Source organism: Rhodnius prolixus, unplaced genomic scaffold (genome assembly GCF_049639745.1).
Source record: "Rhodnius prolixus isolate KJV_2025 unplaced genomic scaffold, Rpr scaffold_2, whole genome shotgun sequence".
In the NCBI taxonomy this organism is placed as follows: domain Eukaryota; kingdom Metazoa; phylum Arthropoda; class Insecta; order Hemiptera; family Reduviidae; genus Rhodnius; species Rhodnius prolixus.
The window spans coordinates 3769295-3786382 of record NW_027411592.1 but is presented as its reverse complement, the minus strand read 5'-3'; the positions used below and the strand labels follow the sequence as shown (position 1 = coordinate 3786382).

General features: G+C 36.3%; 1 protein-coding gene across 29 annotated transcripts in view; it reads right to left on the bottom strand.

Annotated features, from left to right (window-relative positions):
* trol (terribly reduced optic lobes) overlaps positions 1–17088 on the bottom strand; it is a 344072-nt gene that overhangs the window by 197803 nt on the left and 129181 nt on the right. For 16 of the 29 annotated variants that reach the window (XR_012456000.1, XR_012456008.1, XR_012456005.1 and 13 more), the window contains exons 3-11: positions 13799–14055; positions 13471–13601; positions 12402–12564; positions 11068–11231; positions 10686–10844; positions 7907–8272; positions 5055–5210; positions 3267–3422; positions 388–552 (exon numbers count right to left, since the gene is read on the bottom strand). Coding sequence is in view for 1 of the 29 variants with exons in the window: in XM_074120575.1 (XP_073976676.1) it covers positions 388–552; positions 3267–3422; positions 5055–5210; positions 7907–8272; positions 10686–10844; positions 11068–11231; positions 12402–12564; positions 13471–13601; positions 13799–14055 (1717 nt within the window). In the remaining 28 variants the exon portion in view is untranslated. Of the gene's footprint in view, positions 1–387; positions 553–3266; positions 3423–5054; positions 5211–7906; positions 8273–9358; positions 9644–10685; positions 10845–11067; positions 11232–12401; positions 12565–13470; positions 13602–13798; positions 14056–17088 lie in introns of all 29 variants that reach the window. The other 13 variants (XR_012456021.1, XR_012456025.1, XR_012456026.1 and 10 more) reach the window with 6 other exon arrangements.

Below are 17088 nucleotides of genomic sequence, written 5' to 3'. Positions count from 1 at the left end.
TATTGAACTTATACAGTGTGATACCTTGCCTCCAAGTATTTTGTCAATATGTCGCTTGTCTAAAACAGACGGTTGTTTTGCAGGGAGGCGAGCCTTTGTAGTTGGAAGGTCCACATTCCTACATGTTTATTGAATCACCTGCACCATAAGTCAAGAGTCTCCTCTCAGGAAGACAACCGGTTTCTCACCATCAGTTCCAGTTACCAGAATAAAATTATAAAACTAATATAAAATTCACCAACACCTGTTTTAGATAATTATGTTTGGAATAGGCCGCTTCCATAGTACTGTACAACATCACTGACATGGAGAGCAGCGTTGGTATGCTTTTCCAAAGAGACTTCAGATTTACCCATAAATCATTTTCACTTTTTGTTCCGGACTCACCCTTCTTTTGCACCTCGCTAGGGCAACCAATCTCATCTTCTCCTTGAGGACAGTCTTTCCTGCCGTCGCAGATGTTTCCATACTGTATACACACCCTTATATCTCTTGGACAAGCCAATTCACCAGTGCCGGTGCATCTATATCTCAGTAATTCTTCTTCATGGCCTGGAGACAATAGATGTTGGCCGGTTTTCCAAAAAATAATAATTTGTTTGGGTTCCCGGCCATCTTATTCTTAGAGGGATTATACAAAAAAAAAAAAAAAAAACATAATTTAGATGTATGTTAACTTTTGGTTTTGTTACTTCTATTTTTAGTTAAAGAATTTTTAAATGATTTGTAGAATTAAAAATAAGTGCATCTCGAAATTGTAGCGGAAACTTACATACTGTAATATTTACACCTCCTGCAGCTTCTTCATCTTAGACTACTCTCATTACTTTTCTTAGCGAGAAATTAAAAATCTTACAAAAGAAATGGTAAAAAATTCCACCAAATCAGTGAAATCCCCAATTCAAGAATCTAATTAACGAATGTATGTTTATATGATAACATCAGGAATACTTTCTAAAAGGTGATAGGGAGCAGAATCCGTCTGGATAGAGTAAAGTGGGATCATTGGAACCCGCTTACGAGATGAGAGCTTATGTTTGCTCCAGACTAGTCTATATTTTTGATAGCCTTGCGTGGCCGCAGGGACGAGCTAGCCATATAGGGGTACAGTAAGTTAGAGGGACAATAAGTGTCCAAAGGAGTAATGGCTCTTCTGCTACCCAGAGGAGAGTGCTACAGTGGCATTCTCAAATGCGTTCAGATGCCTCAGGGGTTGTCGTTACGCAGCAATCCGTTGTGAAAGAGAAATTAATTAGAGAGAATTAATTAGAAGGACAACAGAGTGCCTCCAGGTTAAAAGGCAATCAGTCGCACTTCTGGATAATTAAAACAAAAATCTATCAAGACATATGTCGTAATCTGACCACCCACTGACATTTCTGACGTATTAGAAGCCCACTTTCAAGTCTGCTGCTTGAGGTGACACACCTAGTTCCTTCGTCCTTGCGTTGTCATTACTGAGTTGTCGGGTCTATTGTACATGATGTAATGTGTAATTATACGCACATTGTATTGAAATGGACATTCTCTGGAAAAGAAGTAAACGTTTCCGTGAAATTTGTTTCTGGGGAAAATTTTCAAGATAAAAAGTGAAAAAAGAAAATGATTGGGGGCATTTTTTGAGAAAATACAACTGACGTTATCATAAAGCATTCATTCCATTCAGCTGTAATTCAAATACTTCTTCAACCTCAAAAATGAAAACGTTGGGAAATTGTAAAGCTTTGCGAAAGATCCTTCTTAAGAAATACTGTCTTCTGGCGCTAAGAGACCATGGCTACATGTTTTTATTAATAAATTTATTAAAATATTTAATTAAAGAAAGAAACAGATAATAATAATATTTATAAACACTCGCTAAGTCCTTTTTTTGAAAAATCAAATGAACAGTTCGTGTGATCTGAGATTTATTGACTAGAAGTTAATCAGTGAATTATCAAAGTTTATTTATTTATTTTATTTTTTTATTTAGAAACCAAGATTTGTTGTGTTGGTTCCAAGTTTTACTACAACGCACCCTAGGAGAAGTTCTTTTTCTCTCTAGTTAAGAACTATCGTTTATGTTTTCTGGTTTGAGAACTAGTCATGTGACCCTCCGACGGTCAAGGACCAGTGAGGTATGTCTAAAATAAAGAATGTATTTTGTTTTTCATTTGTATTTGAATAAATACGTATTATTATTATTATTATTATTAGTTATTTGAGGAACAAAACATTTTTTTTTTAATTATTTTTCTAAACCGCCTGATCAAGGAGCAGCAGTTTTTAGCAGCTATATGAAGTATGATAGGAGGTTCCGGGAAGGTATACGGTACATCTATAAAAGGCGATAATCTTTTAGTTACAGTTTGCCTTCTAGGTGGTACTACTTAGGATTAGTTTGTGTGCGCCACCTGTTCGTTAGCTCAAGTCCACCTACTAACCATCCACCATCTACTAAGGATGATGGTCTTCTGGTATGACGTATGGGATTCGGTAAATGAGGACAAATTAGATTCTCTTTTCTTTCTTAGGCTGTCAGGACAGCAATTGCGTATCTTTACCTTCCAGGTAGGGACTTCTTCTCAGCATTCATCTCTAAAAGTAAGCTCAAAGTTGTCGGCAATCTGGAATGCTGACAAGTGAAAAGTATCTTTGGCTTTAACGGACATCTTTAATCCTTCACAGGTGCTTTGATTTAAGAGAATGGGATGAAACTTCTCTTTCCATGCTCGACTTCCTAATTCATTTCCGAAGAGACGGCACGAAATAGTTTTGATCACAGAACCTTTCCTAGCTTGCCGAGCTCCGAAGTTTGGGCGATATAAAGAAGGACCTTGTGCTCTTATGGGAGATAAAGAGCCTAGAGGTAGTTATTCTGCGATTAAGGCAATTGGCTATCCTCCATGAAGTCCTGCCGATAACTGAATCTTCTCAGGTTCCATGATAATTAATCTGGCCTAATGCCATTTTACAGGACACAGTGGACTCTGAACACATTTCCTCAGACAGAGTCAGCGGAGGAGCAAAAGAAAACAAGGAGGAAGTTGAACTTCATTTCTTATAAAACGTAATGGAATATTATGAACCGTAAATTCTTAAAAGAATTAACTACCAGTTTCATGCCGGAAAAAAACGGTTATTTTTCTAGAGCAGGTTTGAGATAGCATTAAGAATTTAGGGTGCCAAGAATAGTAGATAATGTTGATAAAAGCAATTTTCTGAATCAGACGTCCAAATAAACCAGAACTTTTTAAAAAAACAATAATATATCTAACAGAACTTACTACTAGTAGCATTATCACAATTTGATTCATCTTCTTTCTTCGTACAGTCAGCAATACCATCACAAACTTGCCATTCTTTAATGCACGTTTCGTCCCAAACACATTTTAATTCGTCCTGTGCACAACTGCCATCTGGTCGTGGGCCACTAGTACTCTCTGATGTTCGTGCAGTTAAAAAGAAAAACAGCAAAAATTAAGATGGCAAAATCAAGTGGAACATTCACAAAGTTGTTTGTTTGAAAGAGCTACGAGTGTTGTGACTGTCTTCAGAGACTGCAGACGAAAACACTCATAAAAATTCACTTCTTTCCACCAAAAGTTTGTAAAGCGTCGTACTGCAACAATCCCACTTTAAACACTGACACTTTGAGCCACAAGTACACAAGAGAAAGAACTTCACCACGAAAAAATAAGCAAACATGACAAAGAATATCAATAGTACTGACACAAATCATTGGATAGCTTACACATCTATTTCGTATATACATATGTACAAATTTAATTAAAATTAATGTGCTTGTTCAAGAAAGAAAATATATAGGTTGGTTAATTTCTCGAAATAAAAATTGAACAAATTTTTAAGAACATTATAATCAGGAAACAGAATTCAGCACTGGCACTATTTTACAGTCATACATTCAATGATTCGTTGGCTATGAATTTGGACAAAAATTATTAAAACAGAAGATTGTTGATTTTACCCTTTAGCATGCGTGGTTGTAGCCATAACTTGGTGAGAGTCCAATTCACTACATTTGACCCGTCAGAAATAGGAATCCATCATGCCAAGAACATAAAAATCAACGATATATTTCAACTATCATTAAACACCTAAACTTGACTAATTCTAGAAAGAAACTATTGATTTAATCAAAGTGGTCAGTCACATAACCAAACTCAATCAGGACGACAGTGGCAATATTCCACCATTGCAGCCACCTGATTGTAATGGCCACCTGGTTGGTCAGGGTCTTATTTCCGTTATTCACAGGGCTTCCCTAGAAATTCTTGGTTATATATTGCTATGTTTCGAAAGGAAAATACTCTAATTGTTTCTTTTAATTTGACGAGTCTTCTTCAGCTTGTGAGGGCATTGGATGGGAAGGTGCCTAGTACAGTAAGTGGTTTTCTATGTTTGCCAGTTTTCCGCTGTTCCAAAAACTTTTCGAGAGAATCTGGATGAGGGGTCTTGCAGGATGAAGTCCTTCCCAGATCTAGTAGGGGAACAGTACATCTGTTTGGTCGGAGGGTAATATAAGTATATTTTGCTTTAGGTTACAATCGTTACTTTAATAAAATACCTAAAGCACATGGTGACTCTAGTGGAGATTAAAAGGAATAGCTGGAATCAAAGAAAATGGGGTTTCCGCTGAAAGACTCGACAGGAAGAGCGGCGAAAACTTTTTTGCTGCAAAGCTTGGGGGAACGCGATCCATACTTTATCCGACTCTAATCTGAAAGGAACGCTTTACATAAACCTGACACACTAATCTCTGAAAACCCAATACCATCTAGAAAAATAGGAAATAAAGTGTTCTATGTCCTTCAAAAAAATCAATCAGTCCAATATTGTGGATTTCTCCAACACTTATGAGTTCAAACAATATATTTACAGTAATTACTTCAAGCAAGGAAAATAAAGGAACCAAGCGGTCGAAAATGTGGCATAAGTAAAGAGAAGGCAACGACAAAAGAAGTATAAAACGCCAACAAAACAACATAAACTTTGCACTGACCAACATTTTCCCCAAATCAAGAACGTGGACAACGAGGATGTAGTTTACTTACCACTAATTTGTGGACAATCCTCCTCATCTTCGCCGCCAGGACAATCTGGCCTACCATCACAAAACTGCCAAACTTTTAAACACACAGCTTCGTGAGCACAAGGTTGTTCATCATGCTCGCACTGTTTCGTCGGCTCTGGATACACAGGTGGCGGAGCTAACATAAACGTTTCGCTTCGTTCAATAGATAAATTTATAAATATTTTACTTTATAGCCAAAGAAAGCAAGAAACCAATAACCTAACCTTACTAATTTACTCTGGACAATAATAAACCAAACTAGCATACACCAAAACCAAAATAACAAGGATTTTACATATGCATGTATGTACAAGTTCTAATTCTAAATTACAGGATGTCGTCATATTAACTTAAACTAAATACACAATAATCGTCACAAATAAGTTTTCTGTTTTCACTACAATAATGTAACCTTTTAATAATTTCCAGCTGTCTAACTTTGATCGTAATTTCATAAATAAATTTCTTCTTTGACCAACACCTGAAAGGAAAGATGGAAACTCAGTTTGAACAATTCTCAAGGTTTTATTGCAGCTTCTTAATTTTTCTTAAGGTCATGAAGTCACAATGATAAAATTTTTTGCCTTCATTGAAGGGTGACTCAAAGAACTTCTGAAGGAAACTGTGTTGACGTCAACCTCCTTTGCAATTGATTTTATTTACAGATTTTCAAACATAGGCGGTAGATCGATTGGAAGACGAAATACGCACGCCAAAAGAAATGGTTTTAGAGCGAAGCCTGTGCCCACTCTTCTATCGAATAGTCGTCTACTGGAATAGTATCCGATACATTTGCGGAAAACTAAAAAAGTCTTTTGGAAATTAGCAATTCTGGAATCACCATTATTTACCAAGACAAATTTTAAATCAAAAATCTGCACATTTGTGGTGACATTTCTTACGAGGAGAGCGTGGAAGTAGAAGAAAAACTTTGATAAAAGAACTCGTCGCTTTCCTGTGGTTTCTATTACATTTTCGTAACATTTAGAACTCCCTTGGCTGCGAAAAATGTACAGATATTGAATAGGGGAAATAATTAGTGAGTATGAATCAGAGTGTTGAAGGGAACTTTACGCTCTTGTCAAATAATATTGCCAACATCTTCCGCAATATTTACCTATTAGTCAGGTGGAGAGAACCATTTTCAGCCCTTCACGCCCACAAGACTTGGACAGAACTTGAACAACTTATCAGCCCGCCTGTTCAAATTCTTTTAAGCATGGTTTGAGATTTAAATTTCTATATCCAATGCTGCCGTCTCGGTATGAATTTGTGAATGTTTTAGGTTATCTGTAGAATGGAATCGTTGGAAGCTCGAGCTTCACATTTCTTTTGAGCACCAACAGAGTCCTGGTCGATCAAAACCATTCCCGCTCTCAAGTGAATGGAGATTTTACTTCAGAGATTATCTGGGAATCCACCAAAGTAAAGTAATTGCCTATTTTTCCAGGTGGACTTTATGTCCAACTACCAATTAGATGTCGTGGACGGAGGCGACTAGCAAACATACTTTACTGTAAATTTTTTATATTAACCATTAAATAAAATCCAAGGGCTAAGACCGGGAATTGAACCCAGTACCACAATAGATATTAGCTTCGCAGGTCTCTACCGTGGCGCCTAAATCCCACTAAATTCTATGATGGTATGGAGGTCGACTTGCTTTCAAAGTGTCATTTCAGTTCATTGACATTTTTAGCTAACTGAACGAAGTTAGTAACGTATATTCTGAAATTCAGAGTGCAAAATAGTAGGCTTAATAAAATAATATCCTGAACAGCTTTACACATCACTGTCAATTAGTACTGGAGTAGCTTGGTTTGGCTCCGAACCTGGGCCGATCAAAAACGTTTTTCGAAAAAAATAATTAATTTTGTTAGTTTTTTTAAAAAAATCAGCTTTTTTTGATTAATCATTTCGTTTGAATGACGAGCTCTCCGAACAAACGAAGTCCAAACCTTCCCAAATGTATTCTCAGTCTCGACTCTGATTGCTGCTGAAGAGTGACGTCATGAGATTATAAAAATTAGCCTTCCGGAAGATGAGTGCAATTAAAGACTAATTCTTCCTTATTTGTTTAATCAGAAAATTTTTCAACTCCGAAAAGAAAACTTATCTTGCTTATTTATTTTATTATTGTGTTTCAAGAATGAGATTAAAATTTAAATTTACAATTAGGAGAAAAATAAAAATGATTCTTTACAGAATCATTATGCGTTTCCTGAATGACAGAGATAAAAGCTTTACTTGAGATCGATTGCTCAACGGATTTTCCGTTTTTCTTCACGTGCTCAAGTTAGAACAAATAATGATAATGAAAAATCAAAAAATTACACGTATTTTTACTTTAAGGAAGCTACTAGAGGAAAATTTATACTTTTTTCCCCCCAGAGAAACTGTCTGAAGAGTGAGAAGTAAACACAGACCTCAGGCAAGAGGATCCTCTCTCAGTAACATGTCCCAGGAAGAGCTGATCGCACATTACCCATTGGCACTATTTACACACAAGAATGATTTGGCAGATGGGGCCCTAAGCCTACCGTTTGTTGGGTTTACAACTCCAGAGTGAGCGAGATCAGATTCTAACGTAATATCCACTTCTAACTGCATTAAAGTAAATTATTAAGTTGCCCACCATCAGAGAGCCCATTAGAGTTTTACTGCAGAATATCCAGAGAGTCACCCTGCATTCTATTCCTGAAGTACATCTGATAAGAGCTGCCAGAAAAAGGTGGAAAGTTGCACACAAACTATCTTTTGAACAAAGCGAGACACATTGCTAAGACAAGACTTGTTTAAAGCGATGGAATGATACCACTTGGAGCTACTCACGAATTTCCACGGGACAGTTCATTTCATCCTCTCCATTCGGGCAATCCTTCTTTTTATCACAAACTTGAGAAGCACGAATACAGAGCGTAACATTGAGTCCGCATTGTGTCAGACCTTGCTCTTTACATTGTCTTCCAGTTGGAGAATATATTGTTAAATTAGTGGTGATATTCGTTTCTAACTTAGTGGTGACCACAGTTTCTTTTATGTCAATAGTACTAATTAAAGTTGGTATTGAGGTGGTGATATTACTATCAGTAATTGCAATGGAAGTTTCAGTTGGCGATTCGCTGGTAAAATTCACAGGAGAGTCTGTGGCCGACTTTTCTGTCGCATTTACTGAAATTATCCCTTGAGGGGTTTCTGCTAAAAAAGAAAGCATTGAAAACATCATATTTACATTATTTACAAAACTGAATCTAAGGTTATTTACAAGATTAGACCGATTAAAATGAATTAACTAATTTATCATTAAGTGTTACTTGATCTAAGTCACAACTACAAGAACGCGAGCCAGGCCTAGTTTCCCTTTGAATCACGAATGGCGGCAAGTTTACTTTTCAAAGCTACACTGATCACTGAGTAAAGAGTAATTTTTTTTGTTTAGCTTGTTGGCGTGGCATGATGGTTATTTTGGTTATATTTAAGGCAAAAGGACATCTTGTGACCTATTTGCTTCATGTTTCGAGTTCTCCGTCAAAGAAGAAGGCTTCTCAGGCTTCTGATTCTGCGATATGATTTTTGCTTCCAGGAAATTCAGCAGTACAAAACTTCTGTTACAAACTCAGAAGCTTGTAGACTTCATTATACCTCTTTTTCTAGGCATTTTCAACGCATTAATTCATTTGGTGTTAAAGATAAGAAGATGTTTAGACACTGTGTCGAATTTTAGATATTAACTTTTAACTTAAAATTTCTGTTTTGATGTACGAAAAAGAGATTTTTAGAAAGTGATGTTTGTTATGTGAATATTAAAGCTTAATGTTTCACGCAAAAATTTCTCGCTTAGTAGGTTCTTCGAGTATATCGTTTTTTTTCTGTACAAGTAGGAAATCCAATCTTATCTAATCGGCACTATAACTGGCAGTCCAGTAAGTGAATTTTTCGCAAGTGCATAGCTTTTGTTTTTTATTTTTTCAATTTCCCATCGTTTTGCAGAATATTTTTCATTATATTAGAAAATTTAAAATTTTTAATATTATTTTAGGTCAAATCTAATGGATTTTCGTTTTTAGATAATTCACTCTACAAATACTTAGTACTTACCCTATTTTGTTAATGTGTTAGCAAAAAACATACTAATTATTTAAGCTACAAACATACAGTGTCTACCGTTAGTGGCCACCCCTACCTTAATACATTAAAATAAAAAGCAAAAACTTTCAGCTTCATATATACAGTTCTTTTGTGTTATTGGCACTCGGCGATTTGTTTCGTTTTGATTGGACTCACGAGTGTGAGGAGGCGTTGTTGTTGTCGAGGTAGTGGCGGTGGTTGCGGAGGTTGGTGGTTCTTCCGAAGGATGCTCGGTTTCCTCCTCTGGACAGTTTTCTTCATCATCACCGGCCGGACAATGTCTCACTCCATCACATTTCTGATCTTCGCAGATAACCACTGAACCATCAGCACAGCGCACATGGTCATCGGCACGGCATCTTGTTGTTTCGTGCGATGGTGGGAAAATTGGTAGTAAGTAGTGCTCAGTGCCCACCCCATTATCTCTCTCTACATGGTGCTCTACAAATAATAATAAAGTCAAAGGTGTTTCTTTTATATTTTTGTCGTGTTTTAAAATTGACTTTCCAAGTTAGTGTTTGTTTCAGAAAGCGTGATCATGTATGTTTCAAAGTAGTAGCTGAAGTCGGTGACGATTGCAAACAGTTTTCAGGTAAGCAATACCCTCTACTCGTATTTCCCAAATTCTACCCAACTAAGCATCAACAAACAGTTGAAGCCTCAACTATAGGTGCATCTAAACTGTCTTATGGATGATGCTCTTATACACAGTTTAAGAAATCTCCTCCATTACCAACAATACTTCACAATAAATAAAGAATGTGTAAAAGTGCGAAGCTTTCATCAATATCCCCTTTCCTCGCATTGGAGAAAGATGATTTTCGATGATTTACCCTTACTTATTAATCTACTCATGACCACAAGTTATCCAACGGAAATTACTGCGGCCAAAATCAGCTCCTTTCAATTTTTAATTTCCATCTGTTATGTGGGAATTTTATGGCTCTCTAAAGTTTTCAGTTTTTGGATGCTATAAAACCATTTTTTGGTTGCTACTTCAATTAAATCCCCCTCTTGGTAGCTCAGCAGCATAGATGGTGGTTATTGCAATAGATCTGTCTGCTTTTATTAAACCCACACATCTTGGGGGCTTCATTGTGAACACATTGATGGCTTTGCAAAAGTTCACTTAGTATCAGTTGTACGACTATCTCAACCCAAAATAAGAAGAACCTCTAAAGGCCATGGAGGTTACCAATACTAGCCTTTTTTGACTAATGTAAAGCGATGTGATGATGATGTAATAATGTGGTAATGTAATCTCACAACTGTTTTAAATGCCTGCTTGTTGAATAAAAAAAAAGTATCCTACCACATATTACTGCTAACTTACCTGCACAAGCAAGGGATTAATGTTAAAATCTTTAACTTGAAAATAGTATAAAAAAAAAAGCGCTAATGACCGAGGAAGTCGATGCGCAAAAAATGAAAATAAATTGATTGAGAGTTTCAGAAGACAGGACACAGGTATTTTCAAGCTTACCAACTGGTACAGTGGACGGGCAGCCCGACTCATCTTCGCCTAATGGACAATCCTCACGGCTGTTGCATCTTAAGTCGTGTTCAAGGCATGTCACACCGTCGTCGCATTGCATCTGGGAATGTGAACATATTGGCAGCTCCATGCTAGGGTCATCCACTTCTACTCAGCCAATTGCGAGCAAGTACACACCATTTAAAAAATGAAATGAAAAAAAGAAAACGAAATAAAAAAAATGATTAAAACAAAACAATAAAATAAAGTACCAAACTAAAAAAAAATAAATGAACATAAAAAAATCGAAATGGAGAAATCAATTCTTAAACAAAAACAAAAAGATAATAATTTCAGTTGACCTGAACAAACAAATAAATTATTTTCTCACCTCCAAACCTTTGAAAATTCAAATTCTGTACGACCAATTGACCTATACGTCTAGAAGTAAATATCTTGTTTTCAATCACCTCCTGGATTCGGTGTTCATCGTCAAATCCTGTTGAAACTAGATCGACGTGAGCTCTCACCCATACCGATTCTCCTTTTATTTCTCTGTAAAACAGATGAATAAAAGTTATAAGAAAAAGAGTAGCCACTTCTTCAGGGATGTTACTGACGGCATCTCACTTTAAGAACTTAAACATCACGAACCCTGGCATAACTGGAGCTTGGATACAAGGGTTGGGGTCCTTAGAGAATTCTGAGGCTCTTAGGTACTAATATGGTCAAATTGAACGCGTGATTGAGCAGCCGAAGCGAATAATAAAGTGGGGAGAATTCTTTCGGATAATCAGGCTGCGCTCAAGACTTTGAAATTTAGAGGAACAGTGTACAGCTCTTCTGAGTTACTGCAGATGCTAGAAGGGAAGATAATGAAACAACGGACAAGTAAAATTGGAGAAGCTCTGGAGAGAGACGAACCTACAGGTTAATGGTTTATAAAAGAAGTTGGGCAGAGAGAATTAAACTTGCCTCCTGTGTAGGAAGTAACTAAGAGCCTCAGAAATGGTAGGCAGGATAGTTATCCTGATGAAAATAGATAAATAGGGACAATTGTACCATTACTTAGATTAGTGCACCGTTCAGTAAAAAAAAAAAAGTTAGTATATTTGGGAGAAGTATATCTCAATGGAATACTTTGGAGTATGCAGTCAGGAAATATCTTGCCAAATTGTGGACGAACTTCCGAAGTCAGCTTCATACCTCAAAAGTGTTTATTTTGGGGACAGGGTTTAGGTTAGCAGGGAACGATAGTCTAGCTTTGTGTTGAGAAACTGAAACATCGGTCAAGCATCCAAGAGAGAATTTTGAATTGTCTGTCTTCAGCAGATAAAAACCAAGGTAACTCTCTCTAACGAAGCATTATGATCAAGTCGAAGAAGATAGTTTACTAGGGTATAATAACGTGCAATTGCAATTTGTGCTGCTTCACTTTGTGAGCCAAGTTTGCAGGTATCCAATCTGGATTTGCCGATGTAACATGAACTTACTAAGATTGAATGCAGGTCTGGAGGTCTTACTGCTTTGTGTTCTCACTAATGTTGCAAACAACAACTGTAGCCCAACTCTTTTCTATAACTGCCCTGGTAAGACCAAACTCTTGTCTAACAATCGATTCACATTTAGTTGCAAAATTTAAATCAAACAAGTAGACTATGATAGTTGAACATTTCAAAGAATTAATTAAAAATGAAATAAAACACAAATAAGTGGCCTACTCACTTGATACCAATCAATCTTGAGCGCTGGGTGCCAGGCAACGCTTCGTACTCCTTGTCTATGGCTTCTGTAAGTTTTTGCGATAATCTTTGAAATTCTTCTGATTTTCTATTACTTAGATCATGATTATAAAGTTCTTCCAAGTCCATACTCAGGCGAAAAACGGCTGAAATCGTTAAATTTTTTATTAAACTGTTTCCTATATTCAAATGTAAGAATAAGATTAATTTAAACTTTAAATGAAGTTAATATTTTTGGTTTTGATTAATGATTTAGTTGGTGAGCTTTATGTGCTGCTTCCGTTTAGAGATAAGCCAACAGCAGGTACCTAACATACAATTCGGTGGGTAACTTATTCGAGTTGATGTCTTAATAACCAGGCCACCCTTTTCTACTAGTTCTTTATTTTTTATTTTTTTTTTTTTGATGGGGTCTCTTCTAGAGAGCATTTCAAGAGGTTTGAGGCAATCTATTTATTGTGAGTTGGGACTTTAGTTTGTGGTTGAGCAGCGTTCGGGTTGGGCCCCGTAAAAGATCCTCTTGTCTGAATGGTGTCCGAGTAAAGATTAATTATCCTGCGAAATTGAAACTTGTTAGAATTGCTAAAACCAAACAAACAAAGAGACCTAGAACAAGATGGTCCGACAGTGGACAATTCTCCAAAAGATTCCGATGATCTCAAGGGACAGCTCCTCAAATTTAATTTATTCATTTTATGGAACGTTCCGTGTTACACCCAAGTTACTCGTTTCAGAATTTGTTTTTATTTTGTAGGAATGAGCTCCTTTCCTACGGATTCGTGGAGTTTTAGATTACCTCTGGCAACGTTAGGAATGGAGATATAGTTAAACAAAGCAACAGTGGTAACTATCCCTGTCGTGCTGCATGGGAGGGACTGCACCCTAGAGAAACTGTTTGAGCAGGCAAGCTCCAGCTCAGGGGGTTTCTAAAAACCTTTTAGAAGAAGAAGTCGAAGTGCATGGTCTCTACTTATTCAGTTTCATTTTTCTCAATTTCTACAGCCTGAGTTGTCGCTATTTGTTAAATATAAAGACATAGCTACAAAACTAACCATGTTTTACTGGATGAACATCAGGCGATGGAAGGACATCAGTGGTCACACTGCCACTGCTGGATACTGCTCCAGATCCAAGGTCCAGGTTATCTTCATCGTCTCCATCGACCACAGTACTCCGAGTCTCTCTGCACAGTTGAAATGATAAAAAGGCACTCACTCATACAAACCAACTGATTAGATAAAAACAAAACAAAAAATCCAAGTACTGATAATACAAATTAAAGAATACGGAAGAGTTTTAATTACTCTTTACCAGTAAAATTTGAATTTTAACCCAGAAAATGATTGATGAATGATGCGGACACTTAAAATGAAGAGTTACCTAGCTGATGGTGTAGTAGATGAAGAGTGTACGGCCTCCGTTGAGACAGTGGTCGGTTCTGTGGCAGAGGTTTGTGATTCCGGAGCTGTCGTGGTAGTTTTTGCAAACCAATCAAACCAATCCCTTTTCACTCTATGCACTACATCCTGCACTCTGGAATAGATACGGTGGTGAAAACTGAGCTCTGTTGGTTTTTCCACTATTTTCTGACCCTCCCAGGATGGACTAAGTTCTTCAAATGTTAGGTCATTGTCGTCCTGGAAAAAGACAAAACAAAAATTCCTAATTTTTTACTGTATTTATTATCTAAGCAACAAATGTGCAACCAATTATGTAGATCTTCTATTTATGATTATTTTGAGCATATTTTAGAATTTGTTCGGTTTCTTATTCACTTTTCCGAGAATATTTTGCCCACCAAAGTACATTGCTGATAATGGCTTCCAGTGACAATCTTCAAACTTAAGAGGAGGATTGGTTCCTGTTCACAGGCCACAAGTTAAACATTTCGTCCATGACGCACTTTGGGGGGGAACAGACATCAAATCCATGATCATTATTTTCCAAAAATAGATCAGTCTCACAGGAAATCCAATAAAACGATTTTCTAGATCTGGGCTAAAAAGTGTTCAAAGCCATTTATAAAATTTATAAATCCATTTTGATAATGCCGCCAGGGTTCTTTGCACCCAGGGTCTGGGATGCAAATAACATGCTAAGAGGAAATCTTTGATTGTGATGGTGAAATTAGTGGGAACAATTGTGGGATGTAAGTTGTGCGGTTTGGCGAGCGAGTTGATGGACTACACCAATCAAGCGAGAGTAACTCGCTATTGTTTATTTCAATAGTTGCGTTTTTTTTTACCCACCCAGCAGAGAAAAACCTTTAACTGGTGATTCCAAACAATGGCTCACCGCAACGCACTCAATGACTTACTTCTCTTTCTTTCAATTTTTTCATTGTTTTGTATTTTGTTTGTTTCTACAGCTGAGCGTTCGCAAGCTCTTCTTTGGACCCACCTCTGAGCAAAAAGGAGAAAAACTTCCAACTCTTCATTAAAAAGAGAGGATTCCTCCTAATCCATGCTAAGTGGATTGCAGCTAAAACACCAAACGTATTCCCTAATTTATTTTTGCTTTTTCACTCCCTGTGTGAGTTCCACCTTTTATTTTCCTCTTCAATTAATAAATTATACAAATCTAAATATTCTTAATTAATTCCCTGTATATAATAAATAACACAAACCCTCATAAAGAAATTATCTTTATCTTATAGAAATGATTTTTTTTTAAAAAAGGAGATGAACGTGTGGATTCTCATCACTTCTTTGAATCGCTTTTAAAAAGAAAAAAAAAAATGTTTTTGCTTTTACTGCAAAGAATAAATCCAGCTTTATGAATATGTATTTTATATTTGAATGGTTTTCACACTAATCAAATTAGAGAGGAATAAAGTTCTCCATAAATAAAGTAGTGGAATAAAGTTGAGCTAATTATTTTTTTTAAATTTACTGGGAATAAACAAAAAAAAAATCTAGTCACACTGAAACAGTTCTCGCCCGTTTCCTGAGTATTTTCGTAAAGTTTTGTCAAACACTAAATTTGTGAATTTTCTCTAATTTTACTTTCTAGATGCAATGCTGTTAGTAATGCCATTTCTTTTTTAAAGTGAAACTCACAAATATATTTTAATTTTTTCTTTAATTACAAATGGAAAAGCAACGGAAATTTGAAGTGAATTTATTCCTTAAAATAAAAGCTTTATTTCTTAACAATGATTCGACAATAAAATAAAAAATGAAATAGAAATTCTCTGAAATCTCTCTCTCATTTTCAAAGTAATACAGTTTATTTAATTAAGAAACCCTATTAATAAATTCTGTAAATTTTCTTTATTGTTATGGTCAATATTAAAGTACCTGTACTTAAATCAAACAAACTTCAAAATGTCGTCGAAAGCTCCAAAATTATAACAAATACAGCATGTATTGAAATTAAGTATAAGATATCCCTTCCTTTAGAAATTATAGATAATTATCCTGATTTCTCAATCTAGGAAGCTGTAAACATTAGCTACACTAATCTAAAATCCAGATATAATTTTCTAGATCTCATATCGCAAATTTGTCTGCATAATGGATAGAAAAAATAGGAATACAAAGCAGCTGCTCTGACGGTGAGAGATTTGGATGGATTTGAATATGATCCAACATGTTAGAAATTCCGATGTATATCATTCAATAATTTACAGTATCAAAAGAATCCTTTGTAGCTACTAAGTTTTAGCTTTGGTTGCGACAGGCATTTGTACTTTAAATTGTTGCTTCGTAATCTAAAGAAATAATGTTTTTTATATTCTTCGTTCACCCATAAGCTTAATCCTAAGGACTAAGGGCGGAAGAAGTACATACTTTAGAAATTGCTAAACACGCCGACATTTGTGCCTTTCAGAGCCAATTAACAGTGCAAAAGTAAGAAAGTGCAGAAAGAATCGTGAGAATTTCCTCGAAATTTTCTTATAAAATCTGATGGCCAAGTGTATGAACTTGTCCGCACTCTACTGCCTGCTACAGTAGTTCGGGCGTCTTTCCATGCGCAGTGATTTATTTCTGGATGATTGTTGAGAACCGTTTGCGCGCCTTCTGTGAGCCCACTTTTTCTTCCAACACTAGGAGGAGGATTTAGTCGGAAGGAAGTGAAGGGTTGACTGGAAATAAAGGATTCCCTTTTGTCGCCGTCACTTAGGATGCACTGCCTGCTCCATTGAACAACACCAATTGTTTGGCCCGAAATACTGTGCAAGTACTTAGCACATTCTAAGCCTCTCAAGTAGGGCTTACTGAGTATATTACTCTTTCAACAATCTCCCCATTATTCCTTATTTCTTTACGCTGACTTATTTCACAAAATGATTGCGGCAACGTATGGGACATGTTCCTCAAAATGTGTTAATCTTTTTATTATTATTATTATTTGTCATTTAATTTAAGACAACATACAAGATCACTAGCGTTCGGAGACATCACAGTGCTAAGTCGCTACACTTTACATGTTAAATTACCACTCGCTTACAATCCTTCTGAGCAAATACATTTTTCATCTGAGCCATCAGTATTGATGGTAAAGACTGCTATAGAAATGGAAATCAAGATAAAAGGTAGAAAATTTAGTTTAGCTTGCAAGTTAACATGAGATGTTCTGCGGTATGTGTAAGTTGAGGCGGAAACTTAGTTGAAATCAAATTTTCCACACCAAACCAGTTAATCAACCTGGGATGACAGATGTATCTA